This window comes from Takifugu rubripes, chromosome 20 (genome assembly GCF_901000725.2).
Source record: "Takifugu rubripes chromosome 20, fTakRub1.2, whole genome shotgun sequence".
NCBI lineage: Eukaryota > Metazoa > Chordata > Actinopteri > Tetraodontiformes > Tetraodontidae > Takifugu > Takifugu rubripes.
The window spans coordinates 12610809-12634559 of record NC_042304.1 but is presented as its reverse complement, the minus strand read 5'-3'; the positions used below and the strand labels follow the sequence as shown (position 1 = coordinate 12634559).

At 47.0% G+C, this 23751-nt stretch overlaps 2 protein-coding genes and 1 long non-coding RNA gene across 6 annotated transcripts; 2 read left to right on the top strand and 1 right to left on the bottom strand.

The window, feature by feature from the left end:
* Positions 1-1589: 1589 nt before the first annotated feature.
* On the bottom strand, positions 1590-16892 carry kank3 (KN motif and ankyrin repeat domains 3). Of its 3 annotated transcripts, none has more exons than XM_011615066.2 (12): positions 16771-16892; positions 8997-9071; positions 7929-8015; positions 5981-7741; positions 5669-5771; positions 5360-5575; positions 5172-5262; positions 4497-4716; positions 3882-4027; positions 3305-3505; positions 2575-2676; positions 1590-2036 (listed from the first exon to the last, which is right to left on the bottom strand). In XM_011615066.2, exons 3-12 carry the CDS (start codon positions 7963-7965, stop codon positions 1986-1988), a joined length of 2928 nt encoding a protein of 975 aa, XP_011613368.2. In that variant the 5' UTR covers positions 7966-8015; positions 8997-9071; positions 16771-16892; the 3' UTR covers positions 1590-1985. The 3 variants fall into 3 exon arrangements, with proteins under 3 accessions (XP_011613368.2, XP_003974408.2, XP_011613367.2); XM_003974359.3 differs by having other exon boundaries at positions 7929-7981; XM_011615065.2 differs by having other exon boundaries at positions 7929-8011; positions 16771-16891.
* Positions 1980-11878, top strand: LOC115247313 (uncharacterized). 2 transcript variants are annotated; one of them, XR_003886367.1, is made up of 4 exons: positions 1980-2078; positions 2232-2327; positions 2547-2696; positions 11084-11878. It is a non-coding gene; the product is annotated as an uncharacterized lncRNA (long non-coding RNA). The 2 variants fall into 2 exon arrangements; XR_003886366.1 differs by having other exon boundaries at positions 2044-2327.
* Positions 16893-21627: 4735 nt separating the features above from the next.
* On the top strand, positions 21628-23751 carry LOC101061143 (angiopoietin-related protein 4-like). The gene is made up of 6 exons (XM_003974360.3): positions 21628-22248; positions 22329-22410; positions 22574-22687; positions 22796-22891; positions 22977-23249; positions 23337-23751. The coding sequence occupies exons 1-6, from the start codon at positions 21691-21693 to the stop codon at positions 23519-23521; spliced, it is 1308 nt and encodes a 435-aa protein (XP_003974409.2). The 5' UTR covers positions 21628-21690; the 3' UTR covers positions 23522-23751.

Below are 23751 nucleotides of genomic sequence, written 5' to 3'. Positions count from 1 at the left end.
GGTGCTTAAGTGACAAGTCACTTGGTGTTCAGCAGCCTGATGGCAGAGGGGAAGAAGCTGTTAGTGTAGCGGGAGGTTCTGGTCCGAATGGACCGTAGTCTCCTGCCTGAGGGGAGGGGGGAAAACAGTCTGTGACCAGGGTAACCATGTAACGATATAAGCATGTAACCATGTAACGATATAAGCATGTAACCATGTAACCATGTAACGATATAAGCATGTAACCATGTAACAATATAAGCATGTAACCATGTAACGATATAAGCATGTAACCATGTAACCATGTAACGATATAAGCATGTAACCATGTAACGATATAAGCATGTAAGCATGTAACCATGTAACGATATAAGCATGTAACCATGTAACGATATAAGCATGTAACCATGTAACCATGTAACCATGTAACGATATAAGCATGTAACCATGTAACCATGTAACGATATAAGCATGTAACCATGTAACCATGTAACGATATAAGCATGTAACCATGTAACCATGTAACTATGTAACCATGGCTGATGTGTCCAAGCTGTCATCTCAGGTCTGGGACAGGTTGTCAGAGGTCATGTGAAAGTCGTGTATAATGCGGATCACGCGAAGTCCTGGAAATGTAGCCTTGCATTTTTTATGCTTCTGTTTATTTTATGTAATTCTTCCTGTTAACGTGAACTTAAGTCTTTTATGTGCATGACGCGAACACAACGCGTCACAGCAGAAAAAGAAAAGGAGCAACAATCATCTGCCTGTGTGGCCTCAGGCACTCATGTGGAGCGAGAAGAAACAATTTTGCATCCATGTTTTTCCAGATTCACGTGTTTGGGGTTGGTTTTTTTGGTTTCTTTTGTTTCTTCCCCAAAAGATCAAGTCTTACCTTCAGTGTTGATCTATGTATTGTTTTAATTGGCACTGCAGCCACTAACCTGGTGGAGTTGGAGGGGAGAATGTGAATTATTTAAGCTAAAAGGTGGAAATATTTCACTGGCGCTCCATCAAGGGTTTATTGTTGAATCAAACCTCCAGATTCCTGAATCAGTCATTTACATTTAGGGATTGTAGAAAGTAAGTAAGGATGCGAGTAGAGAGAAATGTGTCCTCGGCCTCGGGGTCAACTGTCCTTATCCTGTTGAGGATCTTAACCTTCACCCAGCTGACTGCTGGCTCATATCTGATGTGGAGAGGCGCTCATGACCGTGACCACATTAACGCGCAGATTCTAAATATCAGTGTTTTAGTTTCGGCTTCTGACAAACAATAACAGCAACCTCGTTTGTTTTAATCCTACTGTGCAATATTGTACCGAGCTGTTTTTGATGATTAACCAAATGAATCACTGCATCACATTTGATAAATTTACCTAATGATGGAAATATAGTTTTGCTTTAATGACTCCTTTCTCTCAGCTTGTAGAAGCTGCACAAATGTGGCCCAGCTAACCAAAACACTTCAGAAACTTTACATTAGATACATGTATTCTCAATATGATTAAATATTTCACATCATTTCAGGCATGACTATAACATTATCTGACATTTGTTTTCCTTTTGTGTGCAGTCAAAATGTTTGCAGAGGAAGAAATTGCCATCAGCTTGAACTTAAATGTTTATTTCACTCTTGAGTTGGTACATGTTGACATAATTTACAGATAGCAGGCAGAAAGTGATCGGATACTCAAGGCAGGTCAGAAAGGATTACTTCCTGTACACAGTGGACACGTGTGTGTGTGTGTGTAGGGGTCGCAGGAAAACAATATGTCAAATTTAATTAAATGCAAGGTCTTCTGTCACTGAATACATTAGTGTTTATAGAACATTACCATCCGAGATTTATGGAAAAACAATATTCTTATATTAACAGTACTTATAAATGTTGGACCTATGACAATATATATATATACATTTATCTATTTATATTCCAGTGGAGCTTTTTTACAGCTTCGATCCAGTTACGCCCTCTGAATGTCCTTGACCTGGCCGGTCTGAAGACTAGGTCTTGTGGGGGCTGCTGGGACTTCTGGGCTGGGGAGCCGGACTTCCCTGAGAGGCAAAGAAGATCGTCAAGCATTTGTTTTTCTGTAGGTATGTCTACTATTACCACTACTAGTACTTTAATCAGTACATGTAGTTACTGAGTTATTGATGATATTGGTTAGCGTGCATCAGTTTAATGCACGTTTAAATTAAGGGATGGAAAATGTAATAATGTTTCACAGTACTTGGTAAAACCTACAGGGGGCAGCAGTGGACCTTGTGTGAGGGCCGCCCACACCCAAACTACAGTTATAACTACAACTGCTCCAACTCTGTTGAATCCACCCAACATAACTGGTAACTAGGAGGAAAAATGTCTTAGAGATTGAAATGCAGCATCTCTGCACACGGGGAATGTTTATTGGTGTTCTCAGGACACATTTCCTGATATAATATAAATTCTTCCCAGGTTTATGCTGACTATTTTTCCCAGGATGTTTATGTAGGGTCTCTGTTCAAATCTCATTACATCACTATTCCTTTTGTTTTGTTTTTTTTTATACATCTTGTCCCCAGGCAGGGATGGACGTGAGGATGGACTCACCACAGCAGACTGGGTTTTTGCATAGTTCATGTGGGCGTAGAGCAGCACAGCGGTGTCATTGTGAGACGCCTCCAGCGCGATGGACAGAGCGTTGCTGCCATCCTACAGACACAAGGGACAGTGTGAGTTACCACACCTTAAAATCCAAATGTGTATGGTTTAAATACAGGAGAAAACATTACTATCCAATTTCTTAAATGATTACATTTCTGTTAAAGTGAGTTAAGGCTAAGAAAGTAAATACCAGTATTTACCAAGTACCGGTAACATACCTCTAAAGTCAAGAATGTACAAAATGCGTCTCTAAATCTAGCTGTGCTAAACTGAAGCTCAATCCAGGAACTGAAAGGCAAACTTATTCTGGCACAGATTTGTGAGGGAGGAAAACATCTGTCTGGCCTTTCTCGTGAATATCCAGTCATGATCCAAATTAATTGAACTGTGCAGATTTACAGAAAAATCTCAGCCACAAACACACTGGCAGCAAGGTGAAAGTATGAGCGTCAGACTTATTAATGTCGTTTAAAAGGAGTAGAATTGCAATTGACAAGGAAACTGTGTAGACTAGTTTCCCAGGAGGAGCCATTTCCTGAGAGCAGATTAAGCTAAATCCCAGACAAGACATTGCACAGATATTTTCAGCGGTCGGAGCCCCAGCTGCTGCAGCAGCGTGCGAGTTACCCCCTCAGAGGAGCGCCGCCGGTCAGCGCTGGAAATTCAAAAGCCTTACATTGTCAACAATGGATATATCACAGCCAGGCCGCTCCAGGAGCAGCTTGACGATCTCCGCACGGCCGTGCTCACAGGCGCACATCAGAGCCGTGGAGCCCTCGTCGTCCTGCACGTTAACGTCAGCGCCGCATTCCAGTAGCGCCCGCACCATCTCCTGCCGCCCGTGACTAACGGCGAGCATCAACGCCGTCTGGCCCGCCTGCAAAATTGCATAAATTCAGCTTGAGCTGGATAAATTTTAGCATGAACTTCATGTTACCTGTTAGAAGGTCCCATTAGTGGAAAAACAAATGGCATTCCAGCGTGTTAACAAGCGGCAGCACTCACATACATTTTTTCCAGAATATGTTTTTAATCACTGATGTGTATCAACTTGAAACAGCTTGTGTAATATGCAAATATCATATATATGCAAATATCTGACTAGCAGGGCCGCCCTCTAATATATCACATTTCTCCAGGACAGCTAACACGAACGTCGGCTTTACTACAATAAGCAAGAGCCAGAAATGGTCGATACTTATTTCTGCTGCTTAAACACAAATCAATGTTACCAAACTGTGCGTCAGACGTACCTGGCTCGCTTTTGCATTGACGTTGCCCTGACAGAAAAGTTTCTTGACCACAACCATGTCCTCCTCTTCCTCCTTAACAGTAGACAGAGCTGCTAGCATGATGGCTGTGTAGCCCGCCTTGTTCGGCTTATCCACGCTGCACACACCTGCGGAGGTAACGAACTTCAATTTTATCAGTCCAAATACAGAGTTGCGCAGGAGTTGGCAATTTAGAAGATACAGGTTGTTAAAAGAGTTGCTACTTCCACACAGGCGATTCAGATGCGGCGGCAGGTCAGAGCTGTTCCACATGACAAGCCTGTAGCGTTCTACTATCACATGCTCTCTACTAACCAGAACATTTGAAACTAGCTAGCAGCATCTCCACATAACAGAGAGGCTGAGATTCAGAAATGTCACGATTCTCACTGCTGAAGCCAGGACATTCATTACACTGCAGTTAGCTTTTAAAGATCACACATTCTTGTCATGCTCCTCTTGGAGGGGTGGTGTGATTGTGTGGTAAAAGCCCCGTCCAGAAGTGGTAACTGTGTTAACATCGCCTTCCACGACGTGTGACCAGAGGTTGTGACTCCAAACGTGCCGGGAGTCGGGTTGGGTTGTTTGGGGACTGACCTGTGTCCAGCAGCAGCTCCACCACCCCAAAGTTGGAGTGGGACACGCTGTAGTGGAGGGCCGTGTTGCCGTTCCCATCGGTCATGTTGACCACGTGCTCCAGCAGCACCGACGACACCTCAGAGAACGCCATCAGGTAGTCCGACACCCGCGAAGGCTGAGCCGTCTTGGCACTAGAGATGCGGAACCACTCCAGCTGGACCGTGTGGGTGCTGGAGAGCTGGAAATCAGTCTGTATTTACTGGTTTACAATGACTGTGTATTCTGGCAGGTTGAATTGTTAACAGCAGCTCTTGTCTTGACTGAATATTTAGGGAAGTCCCCCTGGCTTCTGTGGTTGAAGCCTACAATAATCCAGCTCTCAGACAAGAGTCCTGTTATTGTCGCATGCTGCTGCTATTGTCTGAGCTGATGGTAGTGCCAAAATATCCCTAAAATAGAAGCACAGAGACCAAAAACCTCCACCCAACAGCCTCCAGGGGAAAAAAAAGGGTTTCTCTATCCTCCCTTTCTTCTGGATCCTAACTGAATCAGTCATTAAATGCAATCAGTAAAACTGGAGGTAGGGGTAAGAAGTCCCACGCGGTTTTCATCGACATTTAGAAATTGTGGTTTAATCTAATGAAGGTAACTATGTGAGTGTGATGAAGCCTTAAGAAGCATGCAGGCACGCACCACTTCCTTACTCTTCGGCGCTCTGGCGTCATCGTTCAGGTGGTTCCTCAGGATGAGACAGGCTTCCCGCATTTTGGAGCTGAACTCAAACCTGAAACAAATGAAGCATTTCCAGCGCTTAAGCTCGACGCCGCCGCCACGCACGGGTCCAAAGAGCATGTGACTGCGTGTGCACGGAAAGGACGCACTTTTCTTTCACCACGTCAGAGGAATAAGTGGCGTCTCTCAGGGTTTCCTCATCGGTGTCGCTTTCGTCCAGGTTGATGTTTCTCTCCTCCTCAGACGTTTCCTCCTCTTCCAGAGCGGCCTCGTCCTCTGTGCTGTCCAAACACTCGCCTTCTCCACTTTCATCTGAAGAACTCCCATCCTCCTCCTCATCTTCCTCACTAGATGTAGATTCATACCTGGGAGACGCCAATATCGAAGTCACATTTTAGAAAAGGGCTTGTTTGTTCTGAGAGCTCAGTTTTAGCCAGATTAAACTGGGTTCCACCCACCCTCCGTTCAGAATACCAACAAACTGCAGGCTCTTCTTGCTGCTGGTGCGATTCTCGTCCGAGCTACTCCCATCCTTCCTCTTCATAATGGACTTCAGTATGCCTGTAGCCATAAAGGAAGCAGATGGGTCAAACAATAGTTCACGTGGAGTGCACAGAAATAATGCATACCATACAGGTGACGTCCACCAGCTTCCCCAGTCTCTGGAGTTAAAAGTGACACAAATATATGGCCGACACGTCCCTTCAGAACTATTGACCAGGATTAGGAGCCTTTGTGGAGCGTCCCCAGTCACTTCCACTTGCTCTCACCTGTTCTGGCGCTGCAGGCCGTCGTCGTTGCTGCCACATCTTCCTCTTTCTTCTCAGCCGTGCTGACCAGCTCCTCCGGTGAGACCTTGTATTCAGCTATTATCAACTGTCTCTTCTTCAGCACTTTGTGCTCTGTATTGTCCTCAGACAGGTTCTCCCATTGGCTGCCGGTGCTGAGCAGAACAGCTGGATCACATGCTGCCGTTTTAATAGGAGCATCAGTCTGGGTGCTTTGTTGAATCTGGTTTCCCGTCAAACTCCCGCCGACACAAGCGTCGCTGACCTCAGAACGACACAGAACCGAGGCGTGCTTGAAGTGGGGGGTCGCTGTCTCCACCTGGGCATCAGCAGTATCTGCCTTTGCCAAGACTCCTTTCTCAAAGGTCTCCTTGGAGTTTTTCTCCTGCATCTGGGCTTTGAGGGTGAGGAGGTCTTTGTCGGCCGCACTCAACCGTTTCTCCAGAGCCGCGATGGACTCCTGCTGGAATTTAATGGTGTCCTGTAAGGTGTCAATCTCTCGCTGAGCCTCAGTTGTCACCCCAAGTAGAGACTCCATAACCCAAACCTCGGCATCGGCTGTGTCCACACTGGTCTGTGCTCCTTCATCGCGAAGAAGAGGGACCTCTGTTCTGGTGCCTTTCTCACAGACCTTCACTGCGGTGCCCTCACAAGCATCTTTCAGACCCTGGCTGTAGTAGAACACGATAGACTCCATTGGGACATCTTCCCCAACGGACACCGACTTCTTCTCGCGCACTTTCTCCGGAGCTTTCACTAAAACCTTGGACGAAGCTTTCCCGTCCCTCCCCTCAAATTTCTCCGTTAGCCTTTCAAGCTCGGACTTTCCTGGGCCTTTCACTGGTGAGGGCGGGTTGGTCAGCCGACTTTGGATGCCCTGGTTCATCTTAATGGCCTCCGTGGTTTGAGTGAAAGACTCTGCGGTGGGCTGCCTCTGCTGGGCTTTCTCCATGGCTACTTTCCTTTCCTGTAGTGCTAACAAGAGCACATCCTTCTCTGCTCGAACACTCGCTAACTCCTTCTCCAGCGCGGGAACACCTTTCACCCTTTCTTCCATCTCCTTCAGCTGCCTTAGAGCTGTTGCCATCTGCTCTCGGACCGTCTGCAGTTGGCTGGGTGGGATCGGCGTCATGGTGGTGCCAGCCGCTGGCGTGCTGAGCCCAGATGTCTGAGGGCTGGGTTTCATCTGCAAAGGCTGAGGGGACTGCGAGCGGAGGAGCTGTTTGGGAGGGTCTGCGAGCTGGAAGCGCCCACCGTTCTGGTGCTGGTGAGTTTGTTCCTGCTGGAGGCGCCGGCTGGTTTCCAGAAGAGTCCTCTCAACGCGAGGGTTGCGCTGAGGAGGAGGGGGTGGCACCTTGGCCCCAGCAGACAGAGGAGGAACATTTACGAGGGCCATGGGAGAGAGACCGAGCCCTTCACAGGGTGCCGACCCAAGGCGATTTCGCGGTGGAGGTGGCGGAGGAGGACCTCTGCCGTCCTCGCTCGCCGGTGATGACAGTGACTCGGTCGATGTCCACCCACTCGTGCGTCCCCCCACGCTCGGACTTCGCAGGGAAAGCTTGGTCCCCCGGCTGGATCGCCGCGAGCTGACAGGAGCCCGACGGAGATGGTGTCCACTCTCGATCTCTTCCACATATTTGAGGAAGTCTAAGTCTAACTGGAAACCGTACGGAGTCTGGACAGAGTACGAAGCAGGCTGGTCGGTTTCCCCCTGACTGGGGTACATGAACGGAGAACCCAGGTCTAAAGACAAGAAGACAAACAGGCATAATAACATTATCTCAAAGCATGCAAATGTACAATGTCGTCCTTGTGCCTTCACTTGAGCACAGCTAAAGGTCACACTAATGGACGCCTCAGTTAGGGCAGCAGGGACGAGTCGGCACCAGCAGATTGTGTGAAATGTGTGAAATGAATTCCAGCTTCTTACCAGGCAGCTTGGGGTTCATTTGCACTGACTGAGTCATTGTTCAGGATGTGGACCTTGGAGCAAGCACAGCCTCGAGTCAATACCTGGCTTAAGTAAACAGGAGGGGGGGGGGGGCAAGAGGAAAAGGATATGAGAAGCCCACCGGATCGGCTCAGTCAATCAGTTTAAATTTAAGTATCAAACATTTTCCATAAGCGTTACAAGAATCGCGTCACCCGGTCTGACGCACCCAAGTTAGCAGTTGGATGCCGTTAATTAAGATTAAAAAGCAATAAAATGGTCCATAAACACCCGTGAAGCTCGTTTTTTTATAGTTCAGCGGGACGTGTGAAAGCCTGTCACCAGGTGGAACAGATGGCGGATTCTTTACATCCAGAGATGGAGGTTTGGATAAAACGGCACTGTTTGCTTTTGCTGTTCAGAGGTGTTAACAATATCTGACAGCATCTGAATCTCAGGGACTCACAAGAGCCTTTGCAAACATTGAATGGAGGTTTGTGTACATACACACAAACTCCTGGTGTTCAGAATATTCCAGGCAGGTGAAACGCCGCAGAACAAAGAGCTGCACGATGATCAGAAACCACGGGACAGCTGCGGCTCCGTCAACAACGGCGTCGCACCCGCTCATTCTTCACCCCACAAAGCCCCTAAAAGCTGTTGAGGAAACCGCACGGCTGGATTCTCTTCCTTTGATTGTGAGGGGGATTCATTTATACTGTCATCATTGAATTCCTGTCCTCTCAGTTCAAGTGGGACTAGTTTATTAAAATAAATCAACTTGGAAAATAATCAAACATAAAGGCGAACACTTGAACTTGCGGGTTCTGGTTCTCCATCATCTGTCACAGACATGATGTCTGGACAGGATGAGCGTTTCCCCTCGTTAAACTCTGGTGGGTTTTGCTGCGTTGGGAACTCCTTTTGGCCCCAGAAATGACAGGAAACATAAAAAACCCTTCCTTTGCTTTAGAGACGACCGTTAAAGGTTTCAACAGCCGACCGACACGACCGGCTACGTAATGAGCTGCGTCATTTAATATGAATGTAGGACAGAAGCGAACTTACGTTGGAGAGACGTTCAACGCTCTGATGCTAATTCATGCAGCTGAAGTTCAGGCTGGCTCCCGGTTCCACCCAGCCCTGAAAGAGAGGAAGCAGGTCAGATCTGATGTGAAAGCAGTCAGAAACAGCGTCAGCCGCCACTTCAGCCAAAGAATCTTAGTGTATTTGAGGCCGTCTGGAAACTCCTGGAGCCTCCGCGCATTTTAAAGAGGGCCCGCTGGACAGTTAGTGACATGTTAAAGTTCCTGATGTTGCCTTCTGTAGCTGGGAAGATCGTTTGGATTCAGTCAGTGTTGATCCACCTGCACGCCGTATTACAGGTGTGAATGTTTACAGAGGAAATTACAGGGGCCGTGTATGGGAGCCGCACAGAGACGTTTCAAACCGGCCTTGGCGTGAATCCACGTGCATATTCTTCAATCAAAGAGCCAAAACCGTGTGTCCAAGGCAACGGTTACAGTTGCTGGAACAGTAGAAAAATACCGTCGACACTGGAGACAAATTGTCAGATACGATGTCTGCAGCCATTCATTTCACCTGAAACCTACACTCTTGTAGCAGCACACACACACACACACACAGAGGTGTTTTCCAGCAGCCCCAGGCACATTCTTGATGCATGTTGTTGCAACATGCAGATCGTCATTCAAGCTGGCTACTGATAACCTATAAATGCACACACACACACACACACACACACAGCCATCTGTCAGCGCCACAGACCACAGCGTGCAGGCTGACCTCCTAAAGGGTGCTGTAGGCGATTGTGGAAGATGGTTTGGATAAACCAGGCTGTGGAAATAAGTAACAAATCTGTGGTCCATGATAGGAGGTTCTGCTTCGTGTTGTCTTGTCAGCGTGGGTTCTGTTTCCCATCAGCACTTCTGTCAGTTCCTATTTGCAGGTCAGACCTCCAGTAAACACTCCAACAAACAGATACAGTGAAGTTCTGTTGGCCCGGACGTTTGTTTTTATTTAGAACATTGGTTTATTGACTATTTTCGTTCAGTTTTCCTGGATATTTTTGTCTGTATAACTTTTTGGAAAAAAGCCCAAAACACGAGCAGATTTATGACAGAAACGTGCGCAGCCGGAGAGGGAAAAGCAAACACTGGGCGTAAAGCTGCAGGTTAGCACATCCTTTTGACTTCGTATTGCATCTGTCTCAATCGGGGCCGTCTCTGGAAACCCACAACCTGTCCCCTGGAGCAAGTAGCTTCATGCAAGTGTGCCAACAAAAACCTTCCTTTCAACAGGAAGAACCCTTGAGCAGGACCAGACTCCTATGGGGGACAGCCCTCTGGCCCATCAGCTGTAGACGGGACCTCTTTAATTTCTATATACATTAACTACATATGTAAATATAATAGCTCCAGTTTTGCAGTTACATACTTCACTTTTTATCCACATCCTCTCTTTTGTTCCTCTTTGTTCTTCTCAAATGATTCATTCTCACTGTCACACACACACACACACAGAGACACCAGCTCATCTCAAGTGTTGCCATTTTTCTCTGTGATTTGATGACAGACAGCTAATTACAGAGCGGCTGCATTCCTCCTCTCTTCTCTCCGAATTGTGACCAGCTGAAAGCCACGCTGAATTGAGAGAGACAGAAACTTGCATGATTATACACATCAACACACACAATTGTGCGCAAACACTGTCATTCTGTGCAAAGTTGTGAAACGGACATAAAAATATATCCACACACACACAAACCCTGCTGTGCAGACACTGTGGTCATACCCACTTCATTTAGTGAATTCCTGAAGGATCCGAACAGACGGACTTAATGGTTCCCTGTCTGACTAAAAGGGTCCACCTGTAGTTTCACTGCTGCTAATGACATAATTCAATTTGAAGCAACTCTATAAACATTCGTAGGTGCTGTAACCCTGAACAAACTGCTGGTGTCTGGATTCATGTTAGAGCCCATTTTTATCGCCATTCTTAGATACGCTCACAATATAATCAAATTTGGGTCCGTCGGGTCCGACTCGAAGGCTTCAGGTAATGATCCTGCAAAGGTGAGGCGTCACTTACAATAACTACTTGTTGTTGACGCCGTTTTTCCTCCGCTTCTGTAGGAACATTTGACGGGTGGAGAGGCTGGCGAACGCGCGGGCTGACCTGTGGTCAGTTCACATGGGGAAGAGGAAGTGTGCTGGTTCCAGGGGTCACGGTCACGTCTGAAAACAGTGACTTCATCTCAACAACACCCTTTTCCCAAGGGGGGGGGAGTGAAAGTCAACATCCTGACTGACAGCAACTTTTAGTTCTGGATGATTTAACGGGAGGAAAGGAGAGTATTCCGTGTGCACGCTGAGCCCAACTGCAACCACGAGGTGAACCGACAGCGCTAATACACCGATATTAACGCAGCGTTTCCAATTAACGGTCAGAGCGGAGTGATCCGGCTTGGATCGGCGATCCGCTGTGTAGCCAGATGACATCATCGGGATGCAGGTCTACAGCCGAAACAGCAGCGATGACCTCTCACCTCCCGACCACCCAGTGGAGGCTGCCTTGAGCTCCACCTGACCCCTTCCCTGGAGACCCCACATCCACCTTTGGTTCCATTCTCACTCTCTACTGGGGACAAACATCCCGAGGGCTGCGAGCTCGTCACGGGGTTAAAAGAAGTTTGCTCTGCTAATGTTTGTCCAGGGTCGAGACTGAACATGTAAAAGACGAATCCGTACCTCCACATAAAGGCTGTCCACCTCACCTTCACCCCCGTTAATCTCAAGCCTAAAGCCAAGTGCCGATCCTGTCGGAATACTAGAGGGCCTCTCTGCTGCCGGGAGAAATGTGCAGTTTCCTAAAGGAAGCCCTCTATACTCCCCCAATAAATCCCCCCTCATCAGCACACACACACACACACACAGCCTCTTCATGCCCCTGTGGGAGACCTCCCATTGTCTCCCTGTAGGAACTGTGGGGTGTGTGTGGAGGGGGGGGGGGGGGTCCTGTCAGGAAACCCACTGGCCATCCTGAAAGCTGCTTCCTGAAAGTAGCAGGAAAACGCCAAAGAGGAGGCCAGCAGAAACCGGAGCTGAACAAACACGCGGCTAAATAATCTAAATAACAGTTCCAGCTTCACTGAAACTCTGACACGTTACACAGCGACGCATTCATCTGTGACACGGGAAGAACGCCAGCAAGAGCTTCAACATGTCCCCCAACGTCTCCACCAGCGCCGCTCACGTCCCCGCTGGATCGACAACAAATGATTTTTTTTTGGTGAATATAATTTATCACAATCATGTTTACTTCAAACATCACATGCTTCCCCTCCCTCTTCCTTCCAGACTCTCCCGCTAACACAATCATCCACATTCAGCCTCCACAATGAGGCATTATGCTTCTCTGGTGGCGACGCCGTTTTCAGAACGTTCTGTGAGGCCTCCTTGTTCCCCCCCCCCACACACACACGTCCCCTCACCCAAATGTCACCAAGTGAATTGAAGAAAGTTGCCGGGGAAGTCCGAAACTCGGTGACATTCAGCACGGAGAGTGTGACGTGCTCCCCTTCCAGGGAGGATCTGAGGGTGCCGACATAAAACTGAAGCCATCAGGCGTCGATGTTTGAGGCGTTTAAAGGGGCTCCCCGATGACGCCAACCCCTTCCCCCCTTCATCGCTCACGCACGGTGTTATTTTTGGTTTCTATTTTTAATTTCCGTCTGCGTCCAGCGAGGCGAGTGCACACGTAAGGCGACTTTATATCGGACACGAGCCACGCTGAGGTCATTTTTAATCCACCGGTCTGAGTGTTGCTGAAGCCGATGACCAGTTCAAGTGCACAGTTTTTAAAAAAAAAAAAGAAGTACAACACATGTCCTAAAATGTGATTTATTTTGGAAGGAGCGGCCTGACGGCGGACTCTCCAGCACATACAAGATTTTCCTTCAATTACCCAGTTCCCACCTCTGATGCATCTGGGACCAAAGGCACCTTGTTTTCCCTGCAGACAAACCCGGCCTTTATGCTCGGCTCACTTCCTCCCTCATAAATTCTTCATCTCCACAAGTTCTCCCGGTTCCGCCGCTCTTTCTTTACGCGGTGCCGAGGTTCTGCGTTCAAGGGCCCAAACATTTATCTCTCCAACGGTAGCGTCGAGCCTCCAGATGTTTTGATTCTCATAACTACAGAACAGCTGTCGTCGCCTGCACGTTTCAGTCCAGAAAGGACTGAAACGCGGGCGTGATGGTGTTATTTCCTCCACTGCTGGAAATTACACAGGCCCGGCATCTTTTTCATAGAGAGGCTGGGAGTAATAACAAGGCTGAGGATGTATGGAGGGTCTTTGAAACGCTGCTGAACACACAGCGCTGTCACCAGCTGTGGAAAACACCTTTGGTCTCTGCACCACACAACCTAGTGTTAGCATCACTTATTCACCATTGCTAATACAAAAACCTCCTAGAAGTAAATATAACTCAATTTTATTTATGAAGACGGGTCTGGTGGTGGTTAATTATCATTAGCTACATGCATAAAACCAGAAAGATGAGATGAAAACAAAAGATAAATGGATTTTTTTTTTAAAAAGGGGAATAAATCAGGAATGTTTTGATCTGGCGTGGTCAGAACTGAACAGGGAACTTTTTACCCCGGAGCGACACACAAACGCCAACGCACCGACTGCCGCTTCACCTCCAGTGATCGGCCACAGATTCAAAAACTCCCTTGAATTGATCCAAGGATGAAAACTGGGCTCCGGCTTCGGTGGCTCCCACTTCCAAAAGGAGTCGTGGTTTGGTTGCACCAGCGCAAAGCAGCCAGTCTCAGCACAGCCACAGTCGGACCTCCTTTCAAACCCAGACAGTTGCCACATCAGCTGAAAAGCTTTTTTTCGGGTCATAAATTATGACTCGTTTCTCTCTGGTATGAAAAAATCCAAATGGCTCCAAAAAAAAAAAAAGGAGAGAAAATTTTTCCCAAGATCCGCAGCCGGCGGATTTATTGACTGTTCGAGTGCAGCGGCTGGTCAGACGCACGGGATTAAATTACGTTTAAATTAGATTTCATGTGTTGCGCAATAATCTGCAGCAGGCGTGTCATCCTGACGCCTCTCCAAACGATAGTAGAAGGAATTAAAATGTCATCTTCGCCGAGTCAACAGGCGTTAACGAGACGATAAAAAGGACGAACAGGCTGACATCAGCCAGGACCTCCGGTTCCCGATGTCCCACTAAAACCATGAGACTCTGGCCTCCCCGTCCAGGCCCAGTTATGATCTACTGCCACAAACTGGGGAGCCACTTTAGAAAATCAGAGAATCTGGCGTTCAGTCCAGAGTGGCGGTGTCCATCTCCAAAGCCTGGCTAATTAGGATGAAAGCGCCCTGCCATCAGGTTCAACGCCACTTGTCGCCTCACAAAGACGGAGCCTTAAACTGGTATAAAGACCGCAGTGACTCTCAGGGGGGGGGCCCCCAATGAAAGTGTTTGGCCTCCACTGTTGTGACGGGACAAATAACCGCTTAACTGCATCAACAGTCTGGTACCGAGAGCCGTTATTGTCAGAAGCAGATGAATTTTTGCCCAGATATCACCTAAAAATAGAGTGTTTTTCCATCCGCACAGAAGGGTTCGGGCACAAACACACATTCCTGGTGCTTTATAAACACAAGCCTCTGATATTTACTTTGCGATTGTGTTGAGAAAAGAGCTGTGCGGAGTTGGTTCACATCCTCCCGGGTCAACTTTTATTGTCTCCGCAACAAAAGCCTCCAATTTTCAGCCTAAACGTTCCTCGAGAGCCGAGCCACGCTCACGTTCACCTCCCTGCTAGGTCACATGACCCCCTGGGACAGGAAAACATCTCCCACACTGCAGTTTGGAGGAATCTGAGGTAACGTCAGTGAGCGGCGAGCGCATGTTTACCAGCCCTTTGTTCAGATCAAAGCCAGAACCCCCCACAGTTGTGGTTGCCGAGGCTTCGTGTCCACATCTGGAGGAGGAGAGACGCCAGAAACGATCCGGACGTTGCGTCCTGAAACCGAAATATGAGCAGAGGTGAATCAGGTCGGCGACGGTGTGAAAGAGCCGTGCGCTCTCACACTCTTGGGACGCTGATACCAACCAGCTTATAATGGAGTTAAAAATACTTTGGCATTTAAATCACCAGACGCCCTCGTGAGGACACGAGCAGGCTGAGATCTGATTTAACTGAATGTTCCGATGGTCCGTAAGAACCAAACGTCTAAACACGAGCGAACAATAACGGGAAACGGTGACGCGAGTGTCAGAGCCGACCTCTGACCCCCGACACCTTTAACTCAAGGCGCAGACGTCTATTTTTAGCGCGAGTGGAACCCGAGCGTCCTGTTGCAGCGGGACGGTCCCTGTCCCCCCCTCCCCGGGAGCCACCGATTATCACCTCGCACCGGCACACAGGATCACACCATTCCAGACGTTTAAGGTCCGGCTCGACTGTCCACGGGGACTCGGAGCTCCTGATTGGCTGTGACCTCGTTAGCAGATCAGTGCCACCTTCTCTCTTTGCTTTTCAGAGGAATGTTTGCTCTTTATCTGACAGCTACCCTCCATCCGTCCGTCCGTCCGTCTGCGCCCCAGAGAGGTTTTTGAGCCATTTCGCCCAAACCAGCTACTGGAGAGGACTCAGAGCACATGACACATCTGCCTGGCTGCACATTTCATCCCATCCTGTGCTGGTGGAGCTCACAAAAACACCGTTTGATGAATCAACCAGTTCAGAAAACACTAGAAAATGATTTTTAAAAAGGACGATCTAATCCTCTCACTTAGAATTTTCCCTCCAGTGTGAAGAGATCCAACAGGAAATCCCTCTGAGAGCGGACCACCAGGGTCTGACACCTTCTACAGCCGAGGTAAATAAAGAGCCCAGCTCTATTTCAGGACAGAGGGACATTTAAGATACTTCCTGCTCTGGTACTGGACAGAATCGGGGGCTCTGGAAAACACATACTTGATGTTTCAACGTCAACAGCACAAATATCCAACCAGGACATGTTCTACTCGCTTTCATGTTCCTTTATCAGAGCCCACTGCTGCTCCAGATGTTTGGTGAGACCTTTCCTGCTGGTCACTCGTGACTCCTCATCTGATCACGCAAGATTAAAAATATGATGATGCGTGGTGAGTTCTCAAGAGCCAGGAGAGGAGCCAAGGGAGGGGTTCCATGTTTCTGACAATAGAACAGAGTGTGTGTGTGTGTGTGTGTGTGTGTGTGTGTGTGTGTGTGTGTGTGTGTGTGTCTGATGTCTAAACTTGTCCACATAGCAAACAACATTTATTTTAAGTTTACAGGTAAAAGTGAAAAACGTGAATGCTAATTTTCACAGTCCCGATGGAAAATCCTCAAACATTCACCTAAATTTTTTTTTTTTTTTTAAATCAGGTATTTGGATTAGAGAGAAAATGAAAGACGATTAAAAATGGAAAACGCCTGGTTATTTTCGGACTTATTTGAAGACTAAAAACTCCGTCTATAAAATAAAGTTTCTCAATGTATCCGACGACAGTGGTGGAAAACGCATCAAAAGATGAATAATTCAGCCCGTAATTTAAGCCGATAAAATGTTAAAAAGCTGTCTGCTTTCCTAAGGAAAGAAGGCAGATGTATAAAAATGAAGGATGGCGTTCCATCAGTTATGGTCACTTATTCACCACAACACTAATGCGTTCATGAAATCTGAGGCTGGGTGAAGAGTCGATCAGTCAGGCAATAATCAGCTAATCAATGTTCGGCAGCGTGATGAGTCGCAGCCCCGGGCTGCTTCTTACCTCCTGCCTTCTCCCCGTGAACTCGCTCTGGGACTTGTCATGACTTTCCGAGAAGGTAAGGAAAAGTTTGGGAAGAGAAGGGGGGGGAAAAAGTCCCTTTTTGACACGGGTCAAGTTTCACTCACCGTAAAAAATCATTTCCTGTTATTGACGTCAAAATAAAAGCCTGTTGCCGAAAGTGAAGTTCACAATATTCTGATAGTTCTTTATTATTCAGATATTATCATTCATGCGACTTTACCTAATTTGTCTCGTAACACTGGATTATTGTATTTCGGTAATTAAGTGAATAATACCTTTCTGCATATCATTACTCTCTTTCATTCCTGCACTCTTTTAGACATTTTAAATGTGACCACAATTTATTTGAAAGTTGAAGTTATAAACTAGAAACTTCTTAGAATGTGTTATGATATTTTACCTACCTTAATTGCTTACTTGCATAGTTCTTTAACGCTTTTTAAACTTCCTTTTAGACGTGACAGAATTGTGTGCTTTTATTTTGAAAAGTAAACCAGCTCTACTCGGAAATTCCCCGTTAAATTGCTGCTCTTTACTATCGTTAAAGGAATCGATGACATACGGCTCAGTCGTCCAATGAGAAGTGAGAAACCAAGGTTGGGGATGTGACGTCACGCGGTTGGGGGCGTGGTTTGTTGTTTCGTTCAAGTGGCGCCAAAGTGACGTGAAACGCTCTGAGAACTTACAGGCGATTCGAAGGAATTTCAAGTCTTAATATAAGAAAATATAATAAACTAATAGAACAAATCAAAGAATCCCTCATGTAACATTTTAAAGTATTTAACCTCTGTGTGGGGTTAATATTTTCACACATTATACGTTTAAATACGCAACAGATGCTTCCGTCACCCCAAATACAAACAATATAAACATACATTATTAGTAGTTCCCCTTAAACATTATTATATCACATCTATGAAATAGAGTCCTACGCGTTTTTTGTTCCTTTTTCCATAAAATTAAATAAACAAAAAAGAAACTCAGTTTTTTTAAAAACGGCTCAACAGATACAGATATAATTACAAATGAAGCAAGATTTTCTAAAACTTGGTGTTCATTTTGAATTTTTCTTTTCATCAAAAAAATAAAAACTGGATTCAACAGACCCGAACACCAAACACGCATTACGTAAAGTCTGCCAATAGAAATAGACAATAGAAATCCGTAAATTAAGCCAAAAGAAAAAATCTCTCATGCACCAGCTGTTATCCTACGGCAGGTGGCGCTGCCGTGTTTTTCCTGACCTGACCTAAAGCTGCAGGTGAAGGATGTTTAAACTAATCTGCCTAAAATACTGTTTTATTTAACCGAGTTACTTAAGTGCATGCTAAACATGGCCTGGAGGTGTTCGTATAGAGAATATACTGCATTGATGCACTAAATGTAAATTTTGCTTTACAATCAGAAACACTGTCGTCACGTTGCGTCCTTGTGTCTGTTAACAAAGATCATCCCAGTAGGAACATGTGATAATTGGGTCGTCAAGAAACGACTGAAAACTTGAAACTTATCACGGCCTGTTTAGGAGCGACACCACAGATGTCCACTAGGCGGCGGCGTGTTCTGTTTTATATTTGGATCGTGGACTTTTACGATATTATTTCGCAGTTTCACTCTTCTGATCAGAAATCATTCTATTTTTTTAAACAGTGCAATGACCAAAAGCACGTAAACCTGTGACGCAAGAGGGGAAAATGGATGACTTCAGCCTTTTAATGTGAATTATCAATTCCATCAACAAGTTATTTCAGAGGGAAAAATATGTGTGTTGTGTTCTCTCCGGATAGTGAAAGATCATTCTGCACACTTGGTTTTAGATAACACAATATTTTAGGCGTAGTGACATAACTGATTACATCACAGAGCCAAAAAAAAACCTTCACCCTCCCCATGCAGATAACACCACCGTTTATTTATCTATTCTAGAGAATCACCATTTTATCCTCTGACCTTTCACACTACTCGGATCTGCTGCTGCAGAAGCATCACCACTGAATTATTACAAGATGAATTAGAAGGCCGGATAACCCTCCCGTTCTGGTCTCCTGCAGAAGGCAGGATTTTAATTTGGAGACAAATAAACATTGGCAGAAATGATTTAGAGGTTTGGCTGTAGGACAATCATAACAGTGCTGGGAGACATTCACTCTGCTGTAGCTGGGTATCAGACATCCTCTATAAGGCTCTATATTAATGTAAAGAACAATGATGTCATGGCGTCTCTAATGACACCAGTACTGTTCTGATGAGCACGTGTGGAAATGTGGCGTATGAATCAAATCCTGCCCACAACATCACAGAAATCGGCTTTTTCCCGATATATTTCCTATATATTCCCCCCATTTCTGGGTGAAAGGTGAAGCGCCGTGACCTTCGTGGGAGGTCACAGCAGAGCGTGAACTAATATGAGGGCGGGGGGGTGAAACTTTGGGGCGACACGTGAGTGAACATCTGTGCTCAAATCCAGGTTAAAATCTGGGGGGGGGGGTTTAATTTGGATCAGAAATGCTCCACCTCCACCCCCCAGTGGCGGGAGGGGGCAGCATCACCCTCGGGGGGGAACAACACCTCTCTGGGTTGAAGTGCAGGAATTTGATTGTAAAAGAGAAAAACGAGCAGGAACCCACGGATGCAGCGTGCGGAGGGAATCTGGGTAAAAGGTCGGCGCGGCGCCTGAAAGGGAAGAGAGGCCGCGGTTGTAAATAGCAGCTGCTTTCAATGAAAAGCCCCCATCTGACCTCGGTTAGCTCCAGGCTACCTTTCACACACTTTCCTCTGGCCGGACCCGAAAGGATAAAACAGAACCAAGAGAGCTGGAGGGGGTTCTGGGGTTGATTTAGGGCTTTAAATCTCTAACAACACAAAGGAGGGAAATGAGAGCTGCCAGCTAGTGCGGCTCGAATATGGCACCAAAGAACATTAATTTAATTTTTATTATTATTATGGGTTTTTTTTATTATACAGCGGCTATAAGGTCCAATTGGGAGGTCTGATGGAACGTTCAGACACGTGACAACATCTTCACCTTTCACACACTAACCCAGTGCTGCCTAAAAACACCGTCTGCTCCATCCACCCCCGCCTCCGCGCCCCTCCCGCCCCTCGTGCACTGTACATGTGCAGATGCGATGGTCGGTTGTTTTTTTCCCTTTTCCTTTGTTGCCTTGTCTTGTACTCGTGTCAGAATGAGATGTACTGACGTGTATCAGGTCCAGATAACGGGCGGATATTTACACTCTTCTTCTCTTTGAAATGAAGGATCGTGTTTTGGTGGTCAAATATAATCACGAGCTTCATGCACATGCTAACGGGGGAGAGTCTGACTCTGGATGTCACATTAAAAAGTGTTTTAAAGCTAGCTTTAGGTCAGGTTAGCCGTGTCATTAACAACTACAAATCCCTTCCTTCGAGGTTCAAAGTTGCTGTGGAGCCTCTGGGAAGTTGAACACACACACCACCCTGTTCGACCGAACATCAACGGACTTAACCGGGATCGGAACCACTGAGGTCCAAATTTAGGGCTGGAATCCCCCAACTTACAGGAAAACAGCTGTTTTTTTAGTTAAACTCCTCCAAAACGTGATCTCTCTCTCTCACTCACACACACACACACACACACACACACACACACACACACACGAGTCTCTTCTTTCCTGGAGTTTACAGTGGGAGAGTTTTAGGATCATGTGTCGTTGTCATTTTACGAACTTGCCACTTTTATTTGTATTTTATTTGTTTATTTTCTATTACATTTGTGATTTATCAAACTTGATTTGTATTTCATGTTTTTTTATATATATAATTGGTATTTTATGACTTAATTTTATCTTATTTTGCTTCCTCTGCTATTCGTCCTTCTGCTCCACAAAGAGCTTTAGAAATAAAGTTTGAGTTTAAGTTGAGTTACTGTCAAATAACCCTCAAATTTAACTGTGCTTTCATTTTCATTTTTTAAATTTGAGCAATAACAGCGTGTTCTGTTGACTGGATTTGTTTGTGTGACAGAAAAAAAAGGGGGGAACGAGACAAAAATTCACTTTCAGGACTTTTAATGTTAAATAAAGAAAATATTGGCAAGCTGAAAGTTTCCTCTGAATCCTTCTTTATCGTCAGCCTAAACTCGTTAAACCTCTCATTGTTCTGCAGGTCTTTAACACAAAACAGCTTCGTCCTTTCAGCTTGATTAACTTACAGCTAAAAGTGTCGATTTCATGCATCTTCTAGCCTCGATCACGGCTCGATGTTCTCATTGTTTGGAAAATCACGTGTGTGTGTGTGTGTGTGTGTGTGTGTGTGTGTGTGCGTGTGCGTGCATGTTGGATGTGACTCAGGAATGAGGGTGTAAACCAGCCTGAGGTATCTTGAACTTTCCCCTACTTCTCACACTGGTTGCTCCATCTTGGAGCGGTTTCCCGGCTCTCCGGTGAGCAGCGGGAGCCTGAAAGCATCAGTGTGGATCTGTCAGGTCCGCAATCACCAGATAACGGTTTTAACTCCCTTATCTCATTTTTACCTCCCTTATCTCATTTGTGGCATTGATTGGATTTTGATCGACCACTGATTCAAATGGTAAAATGTGAACTATCTGAGAGTTTAAATAACAAATAGCTACGTTTTCGTGAAACATATTCAGTTATTAACCTGAAAACAGAGAAAGAATTACTAAGGTCTAAATCCCAGTGAAATAAAGAGAATCTGTTTAATCAGTAATTGAGACCTCTGATTGCATCATGATCTGAGGGGTGGGAGGGCGGGGGAGATGACCACACCCCTTGGTTCAAACAGCCAATCAGAGCGCCCCTCTGCCGCAGCGCCGGCCTATAAAAAGCCTCAGAATTCCATTGAGCAGCCATTCACAGAGAGAATTATCTGAAGCAGCTCAAACCCGCAGACGCCAAGATGAAGATGCCGCAGCTCATCGCCCTCGTCTCCTCCACCTTGGTGGGGGTCTCTGCGGCGTTCCCGCCCGACAGGAGAGCCCTGCTGGGTCAGGACAAGTACGCCTCCTGGGACGACGTGAACGTGGTGTCTCACGGCCTCCTGCAGCTGGGCCAGGGACTGAAGGAGCACGTGGACAAGACCAAAGCTCAGACAAGAGATGTCAACGCCAAACTGAAGTCCCTGGACGCCGCGGTGGAGGAAGTGGAGAGGAGGCAGAGGAAGCAGGACGAAGCCCTGAGGGCTGGGAGCAAAGAGGCAGAGGACAGGGAGAAGCTGCTGGCAGCGCTGGCTGAGGAGGTGGAGGAGGTGAAGAAGCAGAGCAAGAACATCAACTCCAAGGTGGACAAGCTGGAGGAGAAGCTGGAGGACGGAGGTCACCTGGGAGTTTCACGCGGGTGTTTGCAGAAGATGGTGGCGGCTCAGAACAGACGCATCGACCAGCTGGTGGAGAAGCTGGAGCAGCAACAAGACAAGCTGGACAAGCAGAGCCTCCACCTGCAAATGCTGCAGACCAAGGTGAGCCGCGGCTCTTCTCGCGCCACAACGCACCCGAGCGCGGCCGGAAACCGTCCTCATCTTTCGTCCTGCTCCACCAGGTTTCACACAAGAGGCTGAAGCCGCACAGGCGGAGGGACGGAGAAACGGCGGCGAGGAGGGAGGAGACGCAACAGGCGACAGGTGAGGAAACACAAACTGTCATCTGCACGCTTGTAAAACAGCTGCGTTCCAAAAATCACCTTTGCACCTGGATTCACGAGCTGTGTCTTGTTGGCGGAGAAGGTCCAAAGATCAGGAGGAACCTTCGGCCCTGGCTGATTCCCGTGCTTTGCTCTGGTTTCAGGCGGAGTCAGAGACTGTCACCATCTCTACGTCCGAGGTCAGCGGGCCAGCGGCGTCTACACCATCCAGCCGGAGGGATCCGAGCCGTTCGCCGTCTTCTGTGACATGACCTCAGGTGGGTGGATCGCACGTCACCTCCCACGTTAAGCGGCACGGAGACGCGTTCTCAAACGCGTGCGGCGTTTGTGAGCTAACGCTGACGCTTTTCTCTCTCTCGTCACAGAAGGTGGCTGGACGGTGATCCAGAAACGCTATGATGGAGCCCAGAACTTCAACCAGCTGTGGGAAGGCTACAAGAGAGGCTTCGGCTCCCTGGATGGTGAGAAGAGCCCACAGAACTGAGAAAAACAATCGGATTTCTGTGTCAGGAGGCCAAAATTAAGGTTTAGACTTTGATCCTGCAGGTGAATTCTGGTTGGGACTGGAGAAGATCCGTTCAGTCTCCAAACAAGGTCCGTACCAGCTGCAGGTGGAGCTGAGTGACGGAGCAGGACAGCAGCTCCCAGTGGCCCGATACCTCTTCCAACTGGACGGAGAGGAGGAGAAGTTCGCTCTCCACCTGGAGGACGAGGCTCCGTCCCCTCGGACGTCAACGGGCAGCTCCGGAATTCCGTTTTCCACAGCCGACAGGGACAACGACCTGTCCGAGGACGTCAGCTGCGCTAAGCTGCTTTCAGGTACGACTTCGTCCTCCGCGCACGAGCAGCACGTTAATGGACGGTGGGACACAAACGTCTCATCTTTACCATCTGTTTCTGCTGCAGGCGGCTGGTGGTTCAGCAGCTGCGGCGACTGGAACCTCAACGGCAGGTTTCCCAGGAGGCCGAGCGGGCCGAGCCGAAAGCAGACGAGAAAAATGTTTTGGACGTCAAAGGGACAAAGACACTCTGTGAGGACCACCCTGCTGAAGATCGCACCCACCACAATGAAGCTCAGAAGTGACGTCTAATCAGAGAGCGGCTGATGTGATCAGAGCAGATAAATGATCAATGACGTTTCTATGCTGTGCTATAGTTGACTCCTGTCTCAGGGGACATTTTCCATCATATTGAAGTCACTTTATTCCCTTTACAAGGGCTCTTTTTTAAATATATATATATATATATTTACAGTCTTTGTTTACAAAATTTTTGGAACACGAATTTTTATACTTGATTTTATATAAAAGCTTCAAAGGTT